The following is a 13,155-nucleotide window of genomic DNA, read 5'->3' on the forward strand; positions in this document are numbered from 1 at the left end:
AATTAGAACTCCATTTTGCCAACACACACAAAAAATAATGAAATTTGCATATCAGAATAACAATCAAATTTACCTGATCTAATTTTTCATTTATAAAACTTTTAGGAGACCAAATAATGATAAGATAATAATAATTTCCATCCTTTTTAAATCTTTTATAACTCATCTCCTTTACTCAGTCATGTTTTTGTCAGCTTTATTTCCAAAATGTAAGTGAATATCTGGGGAAAAGGCCTGTACAGTGGTTCCACTTGTTTTTTCATTTGAGTTGATTTTTTTGTAATGTCTAAATGGCTTGTGAAAATCAATAAAATACACTTCTAAAAGGAAAAAAGTTAAGAGTCACCACAAGTCATTTGTCTTTATCTAAGCTCATCAGTCAGAAATAGACTTTACTGAACCCATTTGATTTATAAATAATTTATTTTGGTGGTACCTGTTTTGATGACTTCATATAGGGGTCACAACATAAAAAACTGAAACAAAATAAAAAATAATTTGTAGATTTTAATGAGAATTTGAAACAAAATTCTAATGTGTGAAAGCAATATGCATGTTTGTGTTCCTATTTAGTAATAAAGTGGTAAAAAAAATAATTAATTAATAAACAAACATCGACTTTATTACATTGATATTAGTTCACGTTTGATCGGTTTTTATTTTGAAAAGTCCAAGCGGAAGTACTACACGTTGACTCCGGAACAACTTGTGAGTTCAGGAGCTGTCAAGTTTCTCTGGAAGAAAAAAAAGAGTGAATTTATCTCACATGATACACAAAAACGCACGTTTTATTTCATACTACATTAAGTTATTCTAGAAGCTATTTTTACAGCGTTGTTTAGCAAAAGCAGCGATGGCTCCTCTCCGGATTCTGTGCATTCACGGTTACCGGCAGAACGGCAACACGTTCCGGGAGAAGACCGGAGCGCTCAGGAAGCTGCTAAAGAAGCAAGTGGAGCTTGTTTACATGACAGCACCTCTGAGAGTGCAGAAAGAAGGCTCCGGGGGTGAGTTTTGCTGTATTTTTGTGAATGAGTAATCACCCTAAAAAAAAAAAAAAACTTTATTAACAAAACTTAAAATCAATACTTCAATGAACCATAAAGACATGGAGTAAACAAATAAAATTACAGTGGATGAGAAATAAAATTAGGATTTCAGACCACATTTGAGTAAATCACAACATAATGGAAATGGGGGAAAATTCAGTGTATCACCAGTTATTTAGATCATATATAAAATTCCAAGTTTTTATAACTTTTGAATATTAAAAAAATCATGAATCCAGTTGGACTTTATTTTCTTTTTAAAAATGTAAATTGTTGTCTTTCTGTTTCCACTCCTCCAGTCTGAATAAAATAAAAAGCTTGTTGTTGTGTTACAATATATATAGTCCACTTTGAAAGCTGCGATCGGCAATAAATTTCACTGCAAAAAGAAAGGCAAAAAAGGGCCTAAAATTCAGAATAACATTTAAAAAATGCTTTTAAACTTTTGCAAATACATTTTGTTGGGAGTAAGTTATTGCAAAAGTAATGTATTACAAAAGAATATTACTGTTTGCTGGAACAAAGTAGTGCAAGGCATCACTAATGGATTTTGACTATTATGAAAATCTATGTTTTTGTATGTTTTTAACATGTTCTTGTAGCATGTTCCTGATTATGAAGGACACATATAAACAAACTTAATGTTAAAATTGCATTTCTGAGTATTTTTTTATCCAAACTGGGATGAATCAGTTGATCCAGCTGGCATCTGGCTTAAAACTGTACGCCTGGATAGCTTTGATATTGCTCGCCATTTTTGTTGCACTGCTAATGTTAGCTTGGGGTTGTGAGGGACTGTAAGTTAGCGGGTGAGCGAGTACACATAGGGATGATGGGGTATTAGTGGAGGCTTACTTCTGCACCAACGTTTTTTTTTTTCCCTAAATAAACACTATCATTAGTAATCATTTTAAATCAAAATTTCTTCTAATCTAAATGTAAAATGCTATTTAGATTTTTATTTTCTACCATATATCAGAAAGTATTACAAAAAAGTCACTTAAAGTCACACAGAAGTCTAATGAAACATTATAACATTAAGCATGCTAATATTTTTTGCAGATGTTTGTAATCTTTATTTGCATTTATTACTCTTTGTTTTTTACTTTTGCTTTTAAAAGTAAGACAAGTGTTATTATAGACACTCATCCATTTGAAATGATTTTGTTTAAAAGTTTCCTGTCACTTTTTATTTTATTTTATTTTTTTATCTTTCAGGTTTATTATTCCTAAACCATTAAGGAAAAACTAGAGAATCCTGATGTTTTCCAGAGGCTACACTAATAGTGTCCATGAATTCGTATTGATCAAATAAACCCAGCAAAATGGGGATTTTTCTGAGTTTATTTTATTTGGTTTGTTCATAATCCATTTTTTGTCTTTCAGAGGTTTCACCTGCTGAGAACGGTTCCAGTTCTGGTGCTGGAGGTGAGGAGGACCCCAGAGGCTGGTGGTTTTCTGACCCTCAGTCCCGCAGTTTCAATGCTCTCCAACAGTGCGAGGAAAGCCTCGGCATTGAGGAGAGCGTGACGGCTGTGAAAGAGGCCGTGAAGGCCCACGGTCCGTTTGACGGCGTGCTGGGCTTCAGTCAGGGAGCGGCTTTTGTCGCCATGCTCTGCTCTCTTCAGGAGCAAAAAGTGGCGCCGGAGTTCATCTTTCGCTTCGCCATCCTCGTCGCCGGCTTTCGTAGTTTGTGTAAAGAACATGAAAAATTCTACAGCGCCACTCTGCAGATCCCCTCCCTGCATGTCTTTGGACTTGAAGATAAAGTCATCCCTGATCACATGAGCAGAGACCTCCTGCCCTCCTTCCAGGATCCCCAAGTCCTCATCCATCCTGGAGGACACTTTGTTCCTGCTGCCTCTGCTCACAGACAAACGTACCAGGACTTCCTCAAGAAGTTCCAGTGAAGCCAGAAAATAGAAAACATGAATACAGAGATGATCTATTTGAAAGGCATGACTTACCTTTGCTGGAAAAAATGTCCCTGAATATCTAATGTCTCTACAATAATGATTTAACTGTTGTTATTTCTCAGGGAAATAATAAATTAAAGTTCTAATTTTGGGAAACTTTTTGGTACTTTTTGATTTTTTTTTTATTACAATATACAGTAGGTATATTTAAGTAACAAACCTCATAATTACCATTAAATGTCTCTTTTTGTTAGATTTTTAAACAATAAAGTTCATGTAATGGTGATGGTTAGATTTAATTCAAACACAGGCGTCTGCAAACTTTACAGCAAAACAAGCCATTTAAGTTCTTACTGATCCAAACTTTCAAAATCACAGCTTAGAAAAGTAAACTTACTGTTTATGTGACCATTTATTTTGAAAATGGAGCTTTAAAATATTTTCCATAATTGCATTTTAGTGATATAAATATAATAATAAAATGATTTATTTTCTAACAATTTTAACTTGTTTTACTTGTACTTTCAAAATAAAATACACTGTTTCAAGTAAGACACAAAAATTACAAACTCACATTTACAGTTTTACTGAATTAAAACTGCAAAAAAATCAAAGTCAAACGTGGCAATTTCTATCATTGTGACATTCTTTTTTCCCCTTTTATTATCGAATAAAAAAATAATGATGTGGAATCCAGTTTTTTTTTTTTAGATCTTTACATGTAAATGCAAACTTTGTCTTTGAAGAGTAACTAGATAAGAATATGTGCTCTATGTGTATCAATATCTGACATGTTAAAAATCTCTGTGTTAACTAAAGCTAGTTTAGTAGTCACTTTTATCTTTAGTTTAATTTACTAAAACTACAAACCTTTTATTATTTTTGTAAGTCTTAGCATTTTTCCTTAAAAGCAAAAAAGCCACAATGGAGGAATAAAAGAGGTTCAAGAGCCTCAGGTTGACACCTGAAGCAAACAAAAACGTAATTTTATAAGAAATGAATGATAGATGTGGTTTAAATGCATTAAAACCAAAGATTAAAAAATGAATCTGCAATTTATTTCTGGGATTTACAGAATTTGCTTAAAACTTTCGAAAAATACCATTAAAAGTATTATCACTTTTAATGAAACGAAAACAATGATATCATAAGAATTGAACTCATTTAAGACAAACCAACTTCAAATTAAAAGTGTTCAGATTTTCTGCTGGTTTGAACATTTTTCATTAATAATTTTATGAGTTAATAACCCTGAGAGAATACATTGAAAAAAAATGAAGAAATTAGCATCTAAGAGCTGCTTTTGTCTGTGTGATTTATGTTTTTCACATTCTAGGGTGGTGTGGGGTCAGCTACTTGACTTAGAACCAAATGATTGATGGAGAGCTGCTCGGCCGACCTGATAAACACCCGACCCGTGTCTGTCTCTTCAAAAAAGGAATTTTTTAAAATCCATTTTAAAAGAACAATCAACAGCCTAGCTTAGTCCAACTCTTTGATTTGCATTGATTTTTGCATTCTTTGTTGTAAGTACAAGTAGAAAACATAAAAAAGAGAGTGTATGACAGGTTGCAGAGGAGTGAGGACGACACAGACCGAAAGGAAAAGTTCAAATGTTGCTTTGATTAACATTTTTCATGCATTTTCCAACATCCAGACGAGTCTTTTTGGCTGTTTTGATTCCAGGGTCTAATGATGCCGTGCATGCCGGTTAGCACAGACAGGCTTGTGCCACGGCCTCGAACGCGCGGGGTTGAAGTACATGTTGTTCTTTTGTAGCTGAAGCATGTGCATGTCAGGCGGCGCACGCTTCAATTGCTTCCAGATGTGTGCCGTGCTCTCCTCTCCTTTCCCTCCTTCTCCTTCATGCCTTCAGCCCTCTGAAGCATCCTCTCCCCGTGTTTCCATCCTCTGCGTCATCTGCTTTTGTCACCATGTTTGTCCAGTTTTTGACAAAAATCGACTTGATCACAAACTAGATGAAAGCTGCTGGCTTTTGTTGCGTCAGATCCACATAAATCACTTTTCTACTTCATTTGATTGTTATTTTAGACTTTTCCCGATTGAATTTGAATTAGTCTCCCATCTGCTTCCAAGGGGATTTTTTTTTTTTGCATCCGAATCCCCTCATACTTCATCTCTCCAGTCCTCCCTTGTGGCCCTCCAAGACCAAACTATGCGCACACACTCGAACACATGGTTTTGATAACAAGGAGAGTTTGAATGGAGAGAATGAGCGAGCAAAGGGAAACAGTAAAAGAAAAACACACAGGGTCACTGTTGCCAGTAAGTTTTACAACAGAGCCGTGACTCTCTTCTCAGGAATCCGTTCCTCCAGTTGCACAACAGCCGGGAAATAATGGAATGAGAGACAGGGACAGATGGGGGCGGAGCCTCCTGGCCTCTCTGCTTCCCATCCTGGTGAGGATCAAGCAGGGAACTGAGGGGACATTTGGGGAACAGGCCTTAAATTGGCAGCCAATTTTTACTTTTTTTTAAATCTTTTCTCCTTCCGATGAAGAAAAAAGGAGGGAGGTGAGAGGTGTGTCAGAGTGCAGAAGAAGGTCTGTGTTTTGGTGGTGGAGACTTTTCGTCATGGGACTGATGGAAGGGAGGAGCTATGGGGGTTTCTGGGTCTTTATAAAGCCAAACTCCAAAGAGCCTGGTCATCCCGTGGCCCTGCAGACTCACTCAAAGTTGACCAACTCTGACTTTTGACTTCTGACAGCTCTGACTGGGATAACCTGTGATTACAACATATCAAGCAAGGAAGGAACTTGTGATTTTACCAGTTTCCAACAACTTTTTGGACTTTTTTTCTCTTATTTTTATTAATGTTTTTGTCGTGAAAGGACTTTTTTTTTTTTTAATCAGGATTTTCATCTTTACTTTTTCATATTCTCTTCACAATATTGCCTGTATGTAAACATGTGTAGCTGATTGAATGTATCCAGTATCATGCGAGACTCTGTTTGTTTGTTTGTTTGTTTTGGGGGGTGAATAGTGAATATCATGTGTTCTTGTTAACCCAGAAGCTATGAAAGCAGAAAATTGGGCTTAATTTTGTGAAGTTTGGTTTTCAAATGACAAATTCTTTAAAAAATATAGTCAAATATTGCTATTTTTGTTTATTTGGGTCGTTTTTTGAGGTTTTCTGGAGAACTTGTGAGCTAAAGTCAGACATGCTGACATCATAATCTAATGCATATTCAACACTGTTATGTAGATAGGAGCCCTCTTTTGGGATGTAAACATGTTCCCGAGCTGTGGTTGAGTCATTTTTTTTTTTTGGCATACGGGGAGCGGAGGTGAATTTAGCTCGCAGCTGAGGTCGTCCTAAATTAGTGCGGCGGCCTGTTTGATGTGTGATGTCATCTCTTGTTTGTTTGGCCGCTCATCTGCAGGACGGGACTGTGTTTTTGAGGCTGCGGGTGGGCCCTGGCAAACAGAGCTGTGGTCTGGCCGTCCTCATAGGTGCCTGACGGACACCGCTGGGGTAAATGTTAGTCATAATAGTGTGGAAGAGGAGGAGGAGGAGGAGGAAAGAGAGACAAGACACATCCTAAAAGAAATAGGAAAACTGTTTGTGCTCAGAAACTAACAAAAATACTTAATTTGGTGAATTAATCTGGAAGGAGGGCAATATAATTTCCTTAAATACATCAGCTTTTCAAGTCTTCAGGTAATGTTATGACTACTTAACTATAAACACCTAATTTGATTAATACATTTTATTTGCTCTTTTTTTTTGATTTAATGAAAAAAATTCCTTCTTGTGTGTGCTCTCCAGATGTTTGTCTTTAGCCGGCGTAAGCTGTTGATTAAAATAATGATTACCTCTGTGGCGTGTAAAATATGAGTCATAATGAAGCTCTGAGTGGGTGTTTAGGAGAACTTCTCAGCCCTGAACAGTAAGAGTTTATGTGCTGCTGTTCATCTGTCAGCGCATGAGCTTTTACTTTGCAGGGAGGACGAGGATCAACAACAAACCCCACTTTATCTTAGACTGTTTTCCTCAATAAATCTGCAGAATTGATCTTTTTTGAAATTGGTTCTAAAAGTGTTAATAATTATAATACAGTTTATAGATAATAGAGGCAAAAACAACTATGTATTAATAATAATAGCAATACAAAAGATGTTTAAAAAGAGGCTTAGCCTTTAACCCTTTACTGCCAATTGTCTCAAATATGCAACAAACCAAATTAGCTTTAAAATTACCTAAATGTAGTATTTACTTAAAAGCAAAAACTTAAATAAATATCTTTTTCCATAAACTGGAATAAATTCAGGCATTAAGGGGTTAAAAAGTGCTTTTACTCTCAAGATATTGATAATAAATAATATTTATTATAACTTAACAATCATGAACATGTTCATCTTCATCAAAATATTAAAAATAATAATAATAGTGACAAAAACATGTATTCGTCTATGATTGACATCATTAATGTCCTCATAAATGCATGCTAGTATTTATCATATATTCTTGCATTGAGCCCATAACTGTTTCTAAACTTCAGAATATTTTTTACAAGGTTTTTGTTCAAACTCCAGATTATTCCAAGTTTTTGTTGTGCACACAGTCGCACAAAAACCCCCTATGGTTGGTTTGTATCATTGGTAATGTAAGTGTTGCTCTTAGATTATGGGACATTTCTACTACTATAAATCATTTCTGGATGTTATTTGGTTAAGTTCTGTTATATGATATTAGTACAGTTTACAATTGAGCAGGATGTGGTTAAAAAAATACACTTGTGCAAAATTATCCACATATATTTTTATTCTTTTTATTGAAAAATATCGGCACATATGGTCAAATGTATTTATTTTTCAAAACTACTACAATAAATAGTAAAAAAGACACATTTTTCTCTACTTCTGCTTCAATTTAACTTTTTAACTTTCACTTTGTTTAAAAAAAACAGCCTTATGTAAGGTACATCTGCTTTTCCTTATTTTTGTATTTTTTTCCCCTCTAGAGGGCAGAATAACTTAAGAAAACACAGTCCATGACAGCTTAGCTCACTCTTTGGATGCTAGTTGCTACCTAGTGTGTACGTCTGCATGTGTGTACACATGGAGGACGTGTGTGTCTGTGTTTGCCTCTGCCTGCAAGTATTAGCGCTGCCCACTGGAGACAGTGCTTTGAAGTGAGGCTGCGTTTGTCTGGTGAACGGAAGGGGAAACAGGTGTTGGAGCCGGCTGACTCATCCGTGCATCATCTACTATTTACATTCATCACCTTATTACTGTAACATTCTGATCATGAAAACCATTTAATACCTAATAAACTGGTGGTCATTACTCATATTATTGTGCATGTGTCATTATTTTAACACGTGAAAAATGTCTACATTCGATATTGTGCATAAATGTACTGTAACAGAGAATTAAAACACCCAAAATACATCAAATACTTTTATATATTTATATATAAGAAACACACATACGAGTATTTTTAAACCCATTTAAATATTAGCTACAACTCTTTACTCCGTCCTGATGACATCTGCCCCTAACGACCATGGCTGTAGACTGTTACCACGGTGCTTTTGGTAGAGTAACAATCTAAAGCCACGGTCGCCATGGAGACAGCAGGGTGGATGAGGATCTAGAGTTGGCATGGTAACAGGAAAGTGCAAAGTCTCATTGGTTTGAGTGTTGACGCTACGCACTTACAAGGTGCAGCAGGACTCCCCCCAACGCATGCACACAGGTTTCCTCTTGGATGGAAAAAAGAAGAGACGCATCGTGTGAGAGTTCACTGACACACAGCTTCACAGATATCTAGTCAGCCATTTTAAAAGTACTGCGCACTTCTTTGGGGCTTTTTTTGTTGTTGTTTCAACCTTGGTGCAGCTGCTGGCGGATGTATTGCCAGGCTTCAGTAGCCATGACTGTAGACTGTTACTGTACTGTGAGATTGTATAAGCAGTAAGCAGTCTAAAGCCAAGGTGCTGATGCTCCAGCATGAATGGCTAACACACCCCTCTGTAAAACCTGTATGATCAAAGAGAGAAGAAGAGAGCAGCATTTATTAGAAAGACTTTTCAAAATAGTTTATAAAAACTGAGATCTTTGTGTAACATTTTTAATCTTCCCAAACTCATGGATTTACAACAGCGCATCACTGAATTAGTGGAATTATAACCCATTTTATTACAATCTGTTTTCATGTTGTACAATAAATATCCTTAAACCTTTAAAAATATTTTAGAAGACACAATACAGGAATTATCGAGCCATACACATGGGTAATAATTTCCTTCTGTATGTGCAGTTTATTTTTTAAATTATACAAAAATGTACATTTGTATAAAGATTGTGCAACTTTTTTTTAACATATACCCCCAGTGAATGACTTATAGTGTTTCCATCAATGCTTAAGTGGCAAATATCTGAATAAATGTTTCAACAAACAGCACAAGTAACCCAATGATATATGCTTTACTTTGTATATTTTATTCAATAGTCTTACAAAAGCTTAAACTGATTCATTTTATAAGCAGAATGAAAAAATGCCTCTAATTTATGATTTTATCAAAAGTTTTTTAGAACTTTTCCTCTTCATCTTTCTAACTTTTCTATCTGTGGTTAGTTTTTGAGTATTTTCTTGAACAGGATGAATTTTTTATTGAAAGTCAGATAATAATTATATTTAAAAGTCATAGAGATTCTTTTATTGAAAATTGATTTTTAAATTTGACAATGTCTGACTTGAATTATTCAGACAAACATTTTAGACAATGTCCTCAATGAGTGTTTTAGTGATGAACATATGTATACTTATACTCACATGTCCTGCAAAGATCAATAATTGCTTATAAATATAACAAATTATTAATTTTTTTTTACCCATGATGCTTAGATTAACTTATCCCTATTAGAATAAATGAAAAATGTTGTTAAAGCTCATAAAAATGAAAGCTGACTGGTGAACATGAGGCTCCAACAAGCAGAGGTTAGTGAGTTTCAGCACTCTTTCACATGGACAGCGACTCAGCAGCTCTGGGTGCTGTCCATGGTGCTGAACTGAACCATTCTGGAGACATTGTACTAAATTCTGTCATTTGAGTTCTAAATCTGAAGCTGTGGTGAGTACAACTTCTACCAGCAGCTTTTTTACTCCCCTTAATATATGGCGCTCAGATGACAAGCTCCTTACGTGTCTTCTCGGCTGGACAACCCCGAGGGTACTGACGCGTGACGTCACTTCAGCAACACACCAATCGTCTCTCAAGCCGCTCTGGCGCGGCTTATCAGAGCGCGGGGGCAGTGAGTTGATCTGCTTTGGTTTCCATGGCATTGGGGAGAAAGCGCGTCAAATGTGCGTGCTGAGCCGCGGCTGTGGATGCTGGGTTTTCTAGTTATTCTATTTCTAGATTTTCATCTGTAATGATTTTTTGACAGTATCAGCATCCTTTTGCTCTATAGTACTGTCTCTATGTGTCTAATATCCCATAATAATCCACGCTGAACTGCTTTAAAGCCAGCATTACAGACAGTATGTGCCAACAAACACTTGTGAATGAACAGCGGGATTCATTGACTCGCCTTGCCCACTCCTCCCCCGTCTTGGGGGCTCTCACTTTGCGCATTAACACCCCCCACCAAAAAAAAAAATCTCACTGCATTGTGCGCATGCGTGAGCGAATGAGTCCAATGCCTTTAAAAGGGGTTATAGTAGGTGACTGCGAATCATCTGCAAAGTGCGCAAGAATGACGCAGTGGTGACTTCACTGCCTGACGACGTCACAGAATTAGATCTGGGATGAAGAGCAATGAAGAAAACGCCAACCGGAAGTGAATATTTGGTAGGGTGGGGGGGGTAGAATCACAGGAGGAGGAGGAGGAGGAGAGGAGCAGCACATCACCGGAAGAAAGTGGCAATAATGTCATCTGCATCACCGGAAACCTCCCGGTGAAAAGGGCGAGGAAGCCTCCACCCCCTCCATACACCCCTCTTCTCACCCACCACCCTCGAAAACTTAAAAAAAAAAGAAGGCGCAGAAAGACACGCACACTGGAGACCATGCGAGCGCACATCTGTTCCCCCGCACGTGCCATTATACTCTGCATAGTAACATTTATTTAGTCGTAAAAAAACACATTATTTTCTGTTGACTTAATCTGCTGATTTGGTTAAAAAGTAGCAGAAAATTTGCTCTTATAGAAATAGTTCTATATATTTTCTTTTTTCCTCAGGTTATAACCTGAATTCTCCTCACTTACAAGGAAAAATGAGTCACACTGCAGCAACTTATAGCCGCCGGGAAGAGATAAGAAAATGTCAGTTGGCGCAGACTTGGAGTATTTTTATCTGAGCGCACATCAGATCTGTCAATCTACACTGCGACTTTAGTTGTTTTTACGGCTTTTAAAGTCCCCAAACTATAAACACAAATAAACCTTACTTACCTGAGTTTATTGGCTGTGGAAACACGCTCTCCAAAGCTCTCCGTCTTCCTCCACTCGAGGCGCAAAATCTGTGCCACGGTGTCCTCGGCGCGCGGCCGTCCCCTCTCCTCCACAGTCGCTTCCCATACAGACAGGGCTCTCCCATCAACCGTAGGCTTTTTATAGAGATCCCGTAGTAACTAGTAGAGGGAACGTAGGAGGGAGGAGCGGCGGGGGGAGATGAGGGGTGTCTCATTCAAAGATTCACCTACACATATGCGTGCGTATCCCACGTCACTGAGCGGAGTGCAGCTATTTAAAGGGAGGAAAAGTATTGCCTGAATCACTCTGCGGTTTTTAAAAAAGGGAAGAATGAAAATAGTAGGAATGTTGTGGACAATAAAATAAAAATAAAGGAAGCATTTTTGGAAAAATAAAATGCAGAAATTTTTAAGAAAAATGTGTTCATAAATGATCTTTTTCAGTCATTTAATGCAACTTTTTGGTATTAGGTCTAATCAGACTAACCATTTCCTTCAAGTGACACCTGTGGAGATATTCTTTCCACGTTTTGCACAGAAATGAGAAAATCGTGATGTTCGGACCTGGTGACGAATCACTGCAGCTGCCTGGCTGGAGAAATCTTTGGTGCAGCGGAGTAATGTTTTATTTTAATTTCGACCGAAAATCCAAAACTACCCAAGAGCGATTCCACCCATCGAGCAAACCTCACGACCGATGCGCTGGAGTCGTGCGTAATTAATCCTGGGTTCATTAAATTCAGCTCACACATTCGGGGAGATTTGGGGGGGAACCTCGTGCGCAAAAAGAAAAGAAGTGTGTCAGACGCACGCAGACTGATGTAAATTAAACTAACTTTGGCACAGCACTCAAGGGAAAAAAAGCAGTTCTTTTGAGTTGAAAAGGTTGCTATTCTGAATCATGCCACACTGGAAGGTCAGAGAAAACTTACTGTTCTTCACGCCTCCTTGCAAGGACAGGTGTGTATTCTCTGTCTGCTCCTCTGCCACCTCCAGAGTAGGGCATCAGAAATGTGACATGTTTCTCATGGTTTCAAAATTCAAGCCCACTAAAAAGTGCATACTGTCTTGTAAGTTACATCAAAAGTTGTTGGCATCTTTTTTCCAATCTAAGAACTTTCTAATGACAGGATGAGCCAATTATTCATTTTAAATTTGTTTGAAACTTCTCCAATATCTTATGTTTTAAAGGGACAAATTAATGTTATTTTCGTTCCCTTTAAAAGGCATATTTTCAAAAAATCCTTTTGTAGGTTCTCCAGCCATCCTCTACATCATTTTCACATTTTCTGGCCTTTTCATCCACCATTCTGCTACAAACAGGCTTCCATCTGACTTAATATTGTTGGATTTTTAGGAATTGCCGTTCTTGTTTGCCCCACAACAGACCGGCGAGAGGTGTATCTCACCTTTGCCGAACAGTGGTTTGGATAGGCTCCAGCAATCATGTGTCCTCAAAACAAATACCCACACAGAAAAAAAAATGTATTTTTTATCATATTCTTGTAACATTAATCTGACATATATTAAGAAAATTAAGATCAAAATTACATTTTGGAATATGCTGACAATCTATAGCTGAGCTGGAATCTATAGCTCTAGCTGTGCAGCAGATAATAGCTCCAATATTACTCGCCATTTTTGCAGCACCGGTAATGTTAGGTTGGGGTTGTGAGGGGCTATAAGATAGCGGGACAGCATTTAAACAGAGAGCTCAGTTATGGGTTATTGTAAAGGGGGACGGGG

The 13,155-nt window shown here is 37.2% G+C and overlaps 1 protein-coding gene across 1 annotated transcript; it reads left to right on the top strand.

Annotated features, from left to right (window-relative positions):
- Positions 1-668: 668 nt before the first annotated feature.
- On the top strand, positions 669-3,116 carry ovca2 (OVCA2 serine hydrolase domain containing). Its single transcript, XM_024266102.2, has 2 exons — positions 669-1,007; positions 2,436-3,116. The coding sequence occupies exons 1-2, from the start codon at positions 854-856 to the stop codon at positions 2,957-2,959; spliced, it is 678 nt and encodes a 225-aa protein (XP_024121870.1). The 5' UTR covers positions 669-853; the 3' UTR covers positions 2,960-3,116.
- The last annotated feature ends 10,039 nt before the right edge of the window (positions 3,117-13,155 follow it).

This window comes from Oryzias melastigma, linkage group LG14, assembly GCF_002922805.2.
Source record: "Oryzias melastigma strain HK-1 linkage group LG14, ASM292280v2, whole genome shotgun sequence".
NCBI lineage: Eukaryota > Metazoa > Chordata > Actinopteri > Beloniformes > Adrianichthyidae > Oryzias > Oryzias melastigma.